This window comes from Capricornis sumatraensis, chromosome 19 (assembly GCF_032405125.1).
Source record: "Capricornis sumatraensis isolate serow.1 chromosome 19, serow.2, whole genome shotgun sequence".
Classification (NCBI taxonomy): domain Eukaryota; kingdom Metazoa; phylum Chordata; class Mammalia; order Artiodactyla; family Bovidae; genus Capricornis; species Capricornis sumatraensis.
Genome location: NC_091087.1, coordinates 38,855,667 through 38,870,696, shown reverse-complemented (window position 1 = coordinate 38,870,696; position 15,030 = coordinate 38,855,667). Strand labels below are relative to the sequence as shown.

The window sequence follows — 15,030 nt, the reverse complement described above, 5'->3', positions numbered from 1 at the left end:
TTGTCATTGACTTTGAAGTATTTGCCCTGTAATAAAACTGTGTGACAGAGCCACCTTCAGTACCTTCCACATTACTCATATTGAGGAGAGATGATACTGTCAGTTGTGACAGAACTGTAGTGTCAGTCTGGTTACATGGTAAGGGGCACCCCCTACCCAAGCCAGGGCTTGTTCAGTTTATGTGTGGGGAAAGCTTTTCAGCTGAAGTTTTAATTATCCCTAATAAAGCAACTAAGCATTTTTAATTAAGCACTTATTAAATCAGTTTTCCATGATAATAGTGAGTTTTCATTTTTAGATAAAGGTACAGAGAGCAGTCATCATTCCCTTTATAATTAGTTGAAGCAGAGGGGTAGGAAGAGGTGCAACTATCATCCACATTTACTGGGAAACTGCAGTGCAGGGACCCATTTATTAGGCGTTAGAAATACAAAGGTTCATTCTGTGCCTGTGAGAAATCTGTTATTTTTTAATTAAGGAGATTGTGTGTGTGTGTGTGTGTGTGTGACCCTTGAGACTGATTTGTATATTTGGTTTTTCTAAATGTGAAGCTTAATAAATATACTCTGATAACCACTTCAACAAATATCCATGAGAAGCAAATAGCTGAGTCAAAGTATACTTTAATATGTGTTTCTATATTAATATGAAATGTGTGTATATTGTGAATGGCTCCATGCAGGGTGGTGAGTTGAAGAGCTGTATCCAAATGAGTAGCACAGACAGAAAGTACAGCCTTACAGCAAATTGTGAGATTAAGTGAAACAGTTGATATGAAATGCTTAGCACAGTGGTCGACACACAGTTAATGCTCAAAAACTCTTATTATCCAATATTATTGTTCCACCACTACTTTATGAATTCAGAGGTAAGTGTGGACTATGGGTTAGGGAGATCAGGGAAGGAGGAAGGCATAATTTAAGTAATACACATTGCATCTGTTTCATTTAAAATATTTCTTGTATAAGACTAGGGTTGGTTATAGCAAGTACTTTGGAAGGTGTAATATATGAATGCATATTAATGATATGGTCTCTTTTGTTTCAGGAACTTTATATTGCTGTAGGAATATCTGGAGCCATCCAACATTTAGCTGGGATGAAAGACAGCAAGGTAACTACACAATAGTGATGATACTAAGAGGAAAAGTTTTCACATTTTAAAATTTAGGTTTCACTGAAATGCTTCCATGTAGTTATAGTGTGTGTAGTGGAACCGTTCGCATTAACACAAACCTGGGAATTGAAAGGTATATACACCACTGTACCCTGCCTGAGGATGTACCACTGGTGGGAGAGGCAGTGTGTATCATGGAAAGAGATGTGAACCTGAATCCCAGCTCGCCTGCAAACTTACCACCTGACATGCCTTGTTTGTGCCTCAGCTCTTTGTCTGCCAAATGCACGTGTTGGAAGATCTCTTTCAGCTCTGACAATCCATGGCTAGAGAATATGGGGTGAAAACAACTTGATGAGGTTCTGACCATCTAGTTTATGACGTACTGATACCTGGTTCTGTGTTTTACCCTAGTCCCCTAATGGTCCCACCGTCATACGTCAGCAGTGCCCGTCTTTTTGGGTCGTTACTAAATTGTGACTGACACGTTTTGGATTGGAGCATCTCAGAACCTTAGTAATTGTCAAAAATGCAGCATATAGAGGAGCCACTTGATTTTAACTTGCTGCTTGAATTCTGTCTAGAAGTCCTGTGTGATGACTCTGTGAACATACATTTCAGAATATGACACATTAATTCATGCATAACAATGCACAGTTTGAATTATGAACTTGGTCTTTCATGAAGTCAGAGATGCCTCTGACACTCCTGCTTTTATTCATTCAGATGGAAGTTTGATAGAAAAGGTAATAAAACTTTTAATAGGTTTAACTTCTAACTTGAAAAGATGCATGCACTACCTCCTTGTAACCTCTAAATGAGTTGGCTCAAAACCAGTCAGATTTCACAGTTGGATGGCAGGTTTCTTCACTGAGCTCTGAAAGCAGCAGTGCCAATGGGGAAAATGTTATTGCTGCATTAGAGGGGAAAAAAAAACAACAACAATAAACACCAGCAACCTTCAAAAATATTTTTAGCTGGGCCTGTTCAGACATATCTAGAATTTTGCTTCTCTCTCTGCCTGCCTAAAGATCTTGGTAAAAGTTCTTGTTCATGCCAGCAGGGCCGGACTGGAGGAGAAATGGACTAGATGGTAAATGTCAAAGCAAAAAGGGAATAATTGAATTCAGGAGACCCATGTTGGGGAATAATCTGTAAGAATAAACTTGAGCCAATAATTTGTCTGTCTATCCAGTCAACAAATATTTACTAAGTCTGTGTACTTTGTACAGATGCTGGAGTTGCTTAAATGAAAATGACATAGTCCCTGTCATAACTCTCTTTTGTGGGAGACGCACCAATCTTAGATTGTAATTTTGGCTAAGTTTTAAAATGGAGGATTGGGACTTCCTGGTGGTCCAGTAGTTAAGAATTTGCTTTCCAGTGCAGGGGATGTGAGTTTGAGCCCTAGACAGGGAACTAAGATCCCATATGCTGCAGGGCAACTAAGCCCACGTGCCACAACTACAAAGCCCAGCTGCCGCAACCAAGACCTGACCCAGCCATAGATAAAGTGATTGGTTTAAGTCTGATAGTTCAGTTCAGTCACTCAGTTGTGTCAGACTCTTTGCAGCCCCGTAGACTGCAGCATGCCAGCTCCCCTATCCATCACCAACTCCCCGAGCCTGCTCTGCATATAAACTGTATACAGATACATGGTTGAATACAGTCTGTGCTTTAAAATGTCCAAAAGGAAGAAGAGTATTAATTTATAAGGATGTATTAAAAGAGCCCTAGAGTACAAGCAAGATTTTATCATAATTACTTACGGTTGATATTTCAGGAATATTCTTTCAGTAATCTGAGAATTCTGCAACTGGCCTAAATCTTTTTTCTTAAATACTATGGTGGTTCTTCGCCCACAATTACAGGCTCTTTCTTTAAAAATAACTTTTATATACTGGGATGAAAAAGCTTTCAGATGATTAAACTGTCAGATGTTTGACTAGGTGGCCTCCAGGAAATCATTAACCATCGTTAATTAAATAAATCTCTGCTAGTAGCTATGAAGCAGGCTACTTATTCCCAGAAGAGAAAGACCACGATGCAAATCAATGCCTATGATTCAAAATGTTTGTCCTTGTGACTAGATTTGAGGTGTATATTGAAACCGTGCTGTATTATAGTCTTTGACCACACTTTAATATATATGATGTTTCTCTGCATCAGTAGTTACCTGCACTGCAGTGTGTGCCAATTTCAGATATTCTGGAATATTCAGGCCTCAGGGCCCTTTTAGAGGATTTTACACATATATCATATAGACTATATTTTAAGTTAGACTGTATCAAAATACTTGAAAAGGGTGTTCTGCCTGTTTTCATGAGATGGAGTAATAGGCAGGGAAGTACTTAATTTTACTTCCAAAGATTCAAAAATTATCATTTTTTAATTAAAATAACACCATGTCAGAGTCAAAAGTCTAATCTTACTTTAATTGGAATGGTGTTAGAAGCATCTGTGGGGATAACCAAACTATTTGTAATATATAAAGAAATCTGTTATTAATAGAATAATTGTGTAAACATAACATGTTTTTTAGTGACAGTTTCTCCGTAATCTGTTACTGATCTGTCATTATAATCCTTTACATTTAAAGATTTTATGGGAGTTAAGAGGAACTTGTGGTAGTTTTTGTAGGAGACGTAGTACTTTGTTACATTTATTTGCTGCATACATAAGGACTTAAACTTTTTTGTTTTAAATATTCATCTTTACTTAACAGGCCAACTAGATAGTTAACTTTTCTATTCTCACAGTAGACCCAGGGTAGTAATTTAAAAATGCTAAATGGAATGCAGTATATACAGAATAAATAGTTTGAGCTTTAAAGCCTATGAATTAGGATATGGCTTTGTTACTTTTTAAAGTTGAAATCTAACATTTATAATCACAAGTTTAAAACATATATTGTTAATAGGTGGGAAAATACTGATCACCTTATAAGTGAAATAAGCTGAGAATTGACTCTAATAATATGTATCTCATGATTTGACAAAGTTGACTTCTGTCTTGTTGAATAAAGCACACCAAATATAAAATGGATGAATGAACTTTTTATCTGTGGTTTTTATTCAGTATATCTAAAATTTTTCAATGACCTACAAAAATTTCCTGTTATATTTGGTTGGTTTGGTTTAAGTCAGATTATTAATTTATATACATAAAATTCACATTTTTAGTATATTGCATTAAAACATTCTTCTGCATGGTAAAATATACATAACATAAAGTTTACCATCTTAATCATTTTTAAGTGTAAAATTAGCTATGTACACACTGATAGTGGTATTAAATGCATTCATAATGTTGTGCACCCATCATCACTATCCAACTTGACAACTCTTTTCATCTTTTAAAACTGAAACTCTATACACATTAAATGGTATTTTCCCAGTGTCCCACTTCATAGTCCATATACTGACAACCACAATTCTACCTTTTGTTTCTATGATTTTGACTATTCTAAGTACAATTTAAGTGGAATCATCATTTGGTATTTGTCTTTTTTGTGACTGGTTTATTTCACTTAGCATAAAGTCCTCAAGATTCATCCATGTTGTAGCATATGTCAGAATTTTCTTCCCGTTTAGGCTAATAATATTCCATTATGTGTGTGTGTGTGTGTGTGTGTGTGTGTATACATACACACCACATTTTGCTTATCCATTGATGGACTCTTGAGTTGCTTTCAAGTTTTAGCATTTGTGAATACTTTGCTGTGAACACAGGTGTACAAATATGTTTTCAAGGCCCTGAATTCAGTCCTTTTGGGTATATATCCAGAATTGGAATTGCTGGATCACATGGTAATTCTATTTTTAATATTTTGAGGGACTACTATAATGTTTTCCACAGCAGTTGTGCCATTTTACATTCCCACCAGCAATGCACAGGGGTTTTAGTTTTCCACACCCTTTTCAGCACTAGTATGGTTTTTTTGGACAGTAGCCATCCTATTAGATCTGAGGTGGTATCTCATTGTAGTTTTGATTTGCATTTCCTCAGTGATCAATGATGTTGAGCATTTTTTCATGTGCTTACTGGCCATTTGTATATCTTCTTTGGAGAAGTGGCTTTTAAAGCCATTTGCCCAATTTTTGAATTGGATACTTTGGTTTTTTGTTGTTGAGTTTAGAAGTAATTTAGTATGTTTTAAAAAATATATTCCATATATTAATTCTTTATCAGATATATGATTTGCAAGTATTTTCTCTCATTCTCTAGGTTACCTTTTTACTCTGTTGATAGTAACTTTAGAGCCACAAAATTTTTAAATTTCCATGAAGTTCAGTTTGTCTGTTTTTTTTGTTGTTGCCTATACCTTTCATGTCATATTCAAGAAATCATTGCCAAAACCATCATCATGAAGCTTTTGCTCTATGTTTTTCATCTGAGCGTTTTGTAATTTTAGGTCTAATGTTTAAATCTTTGATCTGTTACAGGTTAGTTTTTTGTAAATGGTGTTAGGTAAGAGGCCAACTTCATTCATTTGTATGTAGATACCTGGTTTTCCCAGTACCGTTTGTTGAAAAGGCTATCTTTTCTCCATTGTATGATCTTGACACCCTTGTCAAAAATCATTTGACCATATATGTGAGGGTTTATTTCTGGGCTTCCTCTTCTGTTTCATTGGTCTATAAGTCCCACTTGAGGTTTCTTGAGAGTCCATATGAATTTTAGGATGAGTTTTTCAGTTTCTGCAAAAGTCACTATAGGAACAGTTCTGATGGATATAGGATTATTGGTCGACAGTTTTTTTCTTTTACCACTTTGAATGTATCAGCTCACTGCCTTCTTGCTTCCAAAGTTGGTAATGTAAAATCTGCTGATAGTCTTGAGGATCCCTTGTGTGTAGCAAATCAATTCTCTCTGTTTTCAAGATTCTCTTTTTATCTTCAGCTTTTGAAACTTTGATTGTGTGTCTTAGTGCGGAGTCTCTTTGAATTCATCTTACTTGAAGTTTGTTGAATTTCTTGGATGTTTCTATTCATGTCTGTAATCAAATTTGGGGAGTTGTCAGTCATTATCTCTTTACATATTCTCTCTGCCCTCTTCTCTGTCTTCTCCTTCTGGGACCACCATAAGATATTTTGGCCCTCCTAATGGTGGTCCACAGGTCCCTTAGGCTATGTTCACTTTTCTTAAATCTTTTTTCTGTTCCTCAAGCTTGAAAATTTCCATTGTCCGATCTTCCAGTTTGCTGATTCATTCTCCTGCTTGATCGAATCTGCCTTTGGATCCCTCTAGTGAATTTTTCATTCACACTTTGTACTTCTCACCTTCAGAATTTCTTTGTGGTTTCTTTTTGCGTTTTCTCTTTATCACTATTTCCATTGCATTCACACATTGTTTTCTTGACCTTCTCCTCATCTCCTTTTATTTTTATTTTTCCAAACATCTTTAAGATGATTATGTTAAAGTCTTTGTCTAATAGATATGCCAGTTTCTGTTTATATTTTTTTTAAGTGGGCCATACTTTTTTCTTTTTTTGCCTTGTGATTTTTTTTGAATTTTTTGAATCAATAATATAGTAGATTTTTCTATTTCCCCAGAGTATGCTGGGTTTTTTTTGTTTTTGTTACTGTTTTGTTTATTGTTCTTTTTGATCATTGTACACTGTCTCTGTGCCAAGTGTTAACCTGAGGTATATAAACTTATGGGCTTCTGGAGTCTTTTCAGAGTCTGTGCCTTTCCCTAGGCATGTATGGCCACTTTGCAGTTTTCCTCTGATATGCATTTGCTTTTGAATGTCCTAGTCATTAATGTCTGGCTCCCACAGGGGGAAAATGAGAAAAATGAAGAGCACTAATCTTTTAAATCCCCTGGGAATAACTTTGACAGGTGGGGGGAAACAGTGGTTGAGGTACAACAGCAATAGCCACCCTCTTCTTTGTTTGCACCTTTGTGATCAGATGCAACACTCTGTGATCAAAGCACAGATCACCCATATTTAGAGGACAAGGTTTCTTTTACCCACTCTGACTGCTATAAGCTGTATGCAGGCTGTTCCAGGAATATGTACACAGCTGCCTGCCACCAGGAGTGAGAGACGGGGGTTTAGTAGCAACTATTCTGCTAAGAGCTACAGTTTACCATTCAAGTCTTCCCCTGGAAGTTGCAAACCTTTAATAGATTCCAAAATTCCAAACTGGTTACATGAAAGATTCTGCTAGTTCAGTTGTTGTGTAGGTGGGGAGACAGTTTCTCAGTGTTTCCTATTTGGCCATCTTCCCAGAATCCTCTCGGATTTGTTACTTATCTACAGCATTTTTTTGTAAGTTAAAAAAGAATTTTTAAAAATAATGATATAGAACCTTTTTTAAATATTGCAGTTGGCCTGTGGTAGGGTTGGGAGATAATTTTTTGTTATGTTCCTACCCAGAAACTTCTAAATTTACAATACCAGCACAAATTAAACTAATCTTATTTGGTAGACATTTTTAAGAATACAAATTTGTTGTTAAGGAAGTTAGAATAGAACCATCAGTCTGTGTGGTATGTTTTCTTAAAAAACTCTTTGCTTTTATTTCATAGACAATTGTGGCTATCAACAAAGACCCAGAAGCTCCAATTTTTCAAGTGGCAGATTATGGAATAGTTGCAGATCTATTTAAGGTAAGTTGGCCTTGAGAGTGATAGCTGTTATCTAGGTTGTCATCCAAAAATCTGCAGGAGTTGGTCAGGGAGGAAGCTGTCATAGGAAGACAGTGTGTGAATGTGTATCTGTGTCTGTCTGTGTATGTATATATTAATATATTTACACAATTTTGAACTACTTAAAGTGAAGAATTGTTCTGCTTAGTATATGATGTTTTTATGGAGCATTATATTAATAACTTTCCCTTTAAGAAGTCCATATGATTCTTGGCATATCATGTACTAAGTTAGTACACAGTGTGAAATGACTCAAATAATTATAACCTAGAACCATATTTACCAGATACCTTAAAGAAATTCCCATCATAACCCCTCATTCAGAGATTTACTAGTGATGCTATAGCTTTTCATGGGATGAGTGGGCTCTCAAGTCCACTTTATCGGTTCAACAGGTATATGCTCTGCTTGCTGTGTTTGAGAGTCAAAGGCCTTCCTAATAGTGACAGCTGTAGAAAAGAACACTTATTTCTAACTCCTCACACTCTTTAATATTTTTGTATTCTTTCTGCCCTCCTACCACCCTTATGTTTGCCCTCTCAGTGAAAGAATTACTTCAGTGATATAGTTGAGCACCTGATACCCATTTGGCCACATTTAGAGGTCCTAGCTTATGCATGGGCTGGCCTCTTTTTGTCCCTCAGGGCCTGTCTACAAGTTTCTAGGTTACCTTGTGCAGAAATCACTTAGGCAGTGATTCAGGCTCTGAAAGTAGCATCCAACGCTAGGTTTACTAACCTGTCACGTAGAACTATAATGAGCTGCTGTGGGCCTTTATGGAGAGGCTGCACCCTGGGAACAGAACCAGGGGTGGTCTCCCCAGCAAGAGGATTGGCACATTGCCATGGCTTCTCTAGCACTTGGATGATCCAGATGAACTCACGAGTGTACTTTGAGAGCACATCTGTATTTTGAAGTGTATGTTCACGCTCATGAATAATGGGCCCTTCAGATGCTCAGCAGTTCCTTGGTAGTGGCCCAGCCTGCCTGCCGAGACTGGAGTGGGGCTATTGCCCTGGGTCAGCAAAGGGCATTTTTCCCTGTGGAAATCCTCCCCCCTGCCGCGCCGCCCCACACACAACCCAGAAGAGCCTCTATCTTGCATGGGAAAAATACAGCCCATCTTCTGTGGCCCTAGGGTTCTGTATCTGAAATGTAGGGTTTAGGTAGGTTAGCTGCTCCTGTGACCTGGGCCAGCTGTATAAGAACTGTGAGTGTAGCTGCAGTCATTTAACCAAGATATTCCAGTGAGAGGAAAAGTTACTATGAAAAAAATAAATATTTTTGTATTTCTGTGTAATAATACCTTTGTTTAAGTAGAAAGTGTTTAGTTCCAGTGAGATACAGATAAAGGGATAAAGACCTTTAAATTAAAACATGAAATTAATACTTGCTGAACCCCAGCCATGTCTCCTGTTGACATGTTTGCAAACAGATATCGAATGTAGTTGCCTTTTATTTTTCTTCAAGAGACTGTTTAAATAAATTTGTAAGTGATTTTGTTTCAGGCATATTTTTCTGTCTGCTTGTGTGCTGTATTTTGCTGGCCACATACTTGATAAAAAAATGAGGAACACTCAGACATTTGTGATGTTCATACTGTGGACACCCGCCTTGGGGCAGGAGCATCTCTGCAGCAATGTTGGATACAGTGGTGTCCCACAAGTTGTGCCTCTTGCATCAAGGGCAGCTCCTAAGTTTAACATGAGAGCGTATGTGTGCATCTGTTATGTGTGTCTATGCACACGTATGTGTGCATGCTCAAAGAGATACTGAGAGTTCTAGGACACTGAAAGTGGAAAAGGACCTCAAAAATCATCCAGAAAGCTGATTTCCAAAGATTCTCAAGCTATTTTTGGTGTGTTAAGAAGCACACTTTAAAAACTTTTTCTGAATTTCTTATTGAGATAACGTAGCTTTATAACATTATATAAGTTTCATGTGTACAACATTGTAATTCTACTTCTGTATACCCTACAGTGTGCTGACCACCAAAAATTTAGTCTCGCCCCATCATCATATAGTCGATCACCTTTAGTTGCTGTCCTCTCCCCTCGCCTTTTCTGCTCTGGTAGCCGCTGCTCTGTTCTCTCATTCTGTGTGTTTATTTTTACTTGGTGTGTTCTTTTACTGTGTTTTGGGACGGGGAGTCTTTTATATTCCACATGAGTGAGATTGTCTTTCTCCTCCTGATTTATTTCATTTAGCATAATCCCATCAATGTCCATCCATGTTGTCACACATGGCAAAATATTGGGCCATTGTATACATATAGACCACATCTTTATCCATTCATCCACTGATGGCCACTTAAGTTGCTTCCATATTTTGGCTCTTGTAAATATGCTGCAACGGACCTAAGAGTCCCATTGTATGTTTTCAAGTTAGTGTTTTTGTATTCTATGGATTAAAAACCCAGGAGTGGGGTAGCTGGTTCATGTGGTAGTACTGTTCTTAATTTTTTGAGGAATCTCCATACTGATTTCCAAAGTGGCTGGGGCAATTTACATTCCCACCAACAGTGCACCAGTGGTCCCTTTTCTCCTCATCCTCACCACCAACGCTTGTTGTTTCTTGCCTTTATGATAACAGCCATTCTAACAGAAATGAGGTGACGCCACATGGTGGTTTTCACTTGCGAGTCCCTGATAATTAATGACGTTGAACATCTTTTCATGTGCCAGTTGCCTTTATGTCTTCTTTGGAAAAATGTCTGTTCACCTCCTCTGCCCCATTGTTTAACTGGAGTGTTTGTTTTGTTGTTGAGGTATATGAGTTCTTTCCATATTTTGGAATATTAACCCGTTATTGTATATATGATTTGCAGGCATCTTCTCTTGTTTCATAGGGCATCTTTCCGTTTTGTTGATGATATCCTTAGTCATGCAGAAGCTTTTTAACTTGCCATGTGTTTATTTTTGCTTTTGTTTGCCTGAGGAGACATATCTAGAAAGATGTTGCTAAGATTAATGTCAGAGAGCAAACTCTGTGTGTTTTCTTCTAGGAGTTCTGTGGTTTCAGGTCTTACATTCAAGTTTTTGATCCATTTTGAATTGATTTTGTGTGTCAAGTTTCTTTTTTTTTTTTTTTTTTGCCTGTGACTGTCCAGTTTCCTCAGCACCATTTATTGAAGAAATTGTTCTTTCTCCAGTGTATGTTCTTTGTCTTTCATTGTAAATTAGTTTTATTTCTGGGTTCTCTATTCTCTTCCATTTATTTGTGTATTTGTTTTTCTGCCAGTACCATGCTATTTTGACTCCTATGACTTTGTAATATAGTTTGAAATCAGCTTTGTTCTTTTTCCTCAGGATTGCTTTGGCTTTGTGTGGGGAGATGGGGGTCCTTTTATGGTTCCATGCAAATTATAGAATTTTTTGTTCTATTTCTGTGAAAAATGTCCTTGGGATTTTGATAGGGATTGCACTGAATCTGTAGATTGTTTTGGGCAGTATCAACATTTTAAAAACGTTAGTTTTTCCCATCTATGAGCATGGGATACCTTCACTTATTTATGTCTTCAGTTTCTGTCAACAATGTCTTATAGAACAAAACAATGACTTAAGGGTTTAGTGTACAGGTCTTTCCCTTCCTTAGTTAAATATATTCTTGGGCATGTTATTCTTTATGTTGTGATTGTGAACAGGATTTTTTTTTAATTTCTCTCTCTGCTGGTTCATTGGTAACATGTAGAAATGCAGCAGATTCTTGTATGTTGATTTTGTGCCCTGCAACTTTGCTGTATTCGTTTATTATTTCTAATAGTTTTTTTGGTGGCATCTTTAGAGTTTTCCATATATCAAATTATGTCATCCACAAGTTTTTAGTGACATTTTTACTTCTTCCTTTCCGATTTGGATGCCGTGTATGTCTTTTTCTTGCCTAATTATTCCGGCTAGGACTTCCAATGCTATTTTGAATAAGAGTGGTAAGAACAGGCACCCTTGTCTTGTTGCTGATTTTAGGAGGGTGACTTTGGCCAAGCTTTTCACCACGAAGGGTGATGTTAATGAGCTCGGTATGTATGGCCTTTATCATGTTGGAGCACATTCTTTCCATATCCACTTTATTGAGAATTTTTATCATAAATGGATGTTGAATCTTGTCAAGTACCTTTTCTGCATCTACAGAGATGATCATATGGTGTTTATCCTTCATTTTGTTAATGTTGTACATCACATTAACTGATTTGTGGATGCTGAACCACTCTTGCATTCAGGGAATAAGTCCTACTTGATCATGGTGTGTGATCCTTCTAATGTATTGTTTGATTTGTTTTGCTAATAATTTTGTTGAGGATTTTTTCATCTATATTCATCAGAGATATTGGCCTCCAATTCTCTTTTTTTTTTACATTGTCTTTGGTTTTGGTATCAGGATGATGTTGGCCCCATAAAATGAGTTTGGAAATGTTCCCTCTTCAATTTTTTGGAATCGTTTGAGAAGGGTGGATATTAAATCTTCTTTGAATGTTCAGTAGAATTCACTTGTGAGGCTGTCTGGTTCTGAACTTTTGTTTTCTGGGGAGCTTTTTGATTACTTTGAGCTTTTTGATTCAATCTCTGTACTACTGATTGGTCTATTCTTATTCTCTATGTTTTTATGAGTTAGGCTTAAAAAGTCTGATTCTAAGAATTTGCCCATTTCTTCCAGGTTGTCCTATTTGTTGGTATATAGCTATTCATAATATTTTCCTATAAGCCTTTGTATTTCTGTGGTACCCATTGTTATGTATCCTCTTTTGTTTTATTTGTCAGAGCCTTCTTTCTTTTTTAGGTGAGTCTAGCTAAAAGTTTGTCAATTTCATTTATCTTTTCAAAGCACTAGCTCTTAGTTTTGCTGATCTTCTCTATCATCTTTTTAGTCTCTATTTCATTCATTTCTGCTCTGATCTTTATTATTTCCTTCTTCTGCTGATTTGGGGCTTTGTTCTTTTATTTCTCCTTTGATTTTTTCCCATTGGCTCAATAGTTGTTCAGTGACATGTTGTTCATTCTCCATTTTTTTTGTGTGGTTTTTCCAGCTTTCTCTTAGTTGATTTCTAGATTCTTACCATCGTTATCAGTCTTGAGACTTGTTTTGTGTCCCAGCATACAGTCTATCCTTGAGAAAAGTTCCATGTGCACTTGAGAAGAATGTGTATTCTGCTGCATTTGGATGGCATGTTCCGTACACATCTATCATATCAGGTCTAATGTTTCACTTAAGCCTGCTCTTTCCCTATTGACTCTAAATTATCTATTGGTTGATGTAAGTGGAATCTCTTATTGTCACTGTGTTGCTGCCATTTTTTCTGTATAGGTCTGTTAATAGTTGTTTTATGTATTTTGACGCCCCTGTGTCAGGTGCATATATATTAGTAAGCTGTATCTCCTTATGAATTGTCCCTTTTTCATTATATATTGTCCATTTTCGTCTTTTGTTAACTTTTCTGTCTTGCGGTCTTTTTGTCTGATACGAGTGTAGCCCTGCTTGCTTTCTTTTGGCTGCCATTTGCTTGGAGTATCATCTTCCAATCTTCGATCCCTTAAGAAGCCCACGTTTGACTATTGGGAGACTATCTGGACTAAGACATAACTTTTATTTGCCTTTGGCAAGAATTAAGGCATTGTCTATCTCATGCTTCTGAAGTACAGTTATATATGCCTTTGATTAATACAAAGTGGTGAGAAAGTTAATCAGTCCTTAAAAATGCAGTCTTGGGGGAAACTAGTTAAGAAAATATGAAAAGTTCTACTTGAGGTGCAGCCTCTCATTTATTACTGTATGAGTAACAAGCAGGATGTGTTCTTAAGTTGTCTGTGTCTCAGAGAGATGTGATTTCGGGAAGTTGCTGAGCAAGTTGGTGGCACAACTAAGCCAGGTTCCTGCTCTGTTCTTTTTCTCATTACTGTCTTTCTAGCTCATCAGGTACCACAGCTGGTCGGTTCACCACTACTCCTGTACCTTAGATGAACTGCAGTAAATAGGACCACGTCTTTTACAGACTCTGGCAACCAAGACAGAACTAAACAGAAATCAAATTGTTTTCTCAGTTGAAATCAGAACTAAGTGTAACACAGATGAGTATGATAGTATTAGATTGGTGCAGAAGTAATTGCGCTTTTGCATTGTTGAACTTTGCCCTTTGATATTGGAATACATTCTCAGTGTGGTTATGTTATACATCATTTTGATGCACATTCCTCGCTTTATGTTTGTTGCTAATGACTTATCACTTGCTGTGTATCTTATGTTTATTTTAGACTAGGGAAATGATGTTAGATAAAAAGCACATTTGAGCAGTTTTCTTATTCAAGTTCAAAATGGGTCGTAAAGCAATGGAGACAACTTGGCAACATCAATGATTCATTTGGCCCAGGAACTGCTATTGAACATACAGTGCAGTGGTGGTTCAAGACATTTTGCAAAGGAGATGGGGGCCTTGAAGATGAGGAACACAGTGGCCCAGCCATCAGAAGTTGACAGTGACCAACTGAGAGCAATTACCAAAGCTGATCCTCTTACAACTACACGAGAAGTTGCCGAAGAATTCAGTGTTGACCATTCTGTGGTCATTCAGCATTTGAAGCAAATTGCAAAGGTGAAGAAACTCGATAAGAGGGTGCCAAAGTGTTGTCTTCTCTTATCCTATGCAACAGCAGTGAACTATATCAATTAGATTGTGACATGCAATCAAAAGTGGATTTTATACAAAAACTGGTGATGGCTGGTTGAACAGAGAAGAAGATCCAAAGCACTGCTCAGAGCCAAACTTGCACCAAGGAAACGTCATGGTCACTGGTGGTCTGCTGCTGGTCTGATCCACTACAGCTTTCTGAATCCTGGCGAAAACGTTACATCAGAGAGGTATGCTCAGCAGATCGATGAGATGCATTGAAAACTGCAATGCCTGCCGCTGGCATTGATCAACAGAAAGGGCCCAGTTCTTCTTCATGACAACACGTGACCAAACATCACACAATCAATGCTTCGGACGTTGAACAAGTTGGGCTATGAAATTTCTCCTCATCTGCCATCTTCACCGGACATCTTGCCAACTGACTACCACTTCTACAAGCATCTTGACAACTTTTTGCAGGGAAAATGTTTCAACAACCAGCAGGAGGCAGAAAATGCTTTCCAAGAGTTTGTCAAATCCCGAAGCAGGTATTTTTATGCTACAGGGGCAAACAAACTTATTTCTCATTGGCAAAAATGTGTTGATTGAATGGTTCCTATTTTGATTAATAAAGATGTGTTTGAGCCTAGTTATAGTTT

General features: G+C 37.2%; 1 protein-coding gene across 1 annotated transcript in view; it reads left to right on the top strand.

The window, feature by feature from the left end:
* Positions 1-15,030, top strand: part of ETFA (electron transfer flavoprotein subunit alpha) — a 77,000-nt gene that overhangs the window by 57,543 nt on the left and 4,427 nt on the right. Inside the window, exons 10-11 of the mRNA XM_068991179.1 lie at positions 1,048-1,113; positions 7,654-7,734. Coding sequence (XP_068847280.1) covers positions 1,048-1,113; positions 7,654-7,734 — 147 coding nt within the window. The remainder of the gene's footprint in view (positions 1-1,047; positions 1,114-7,653; positions 7,735-15,030) is intronic.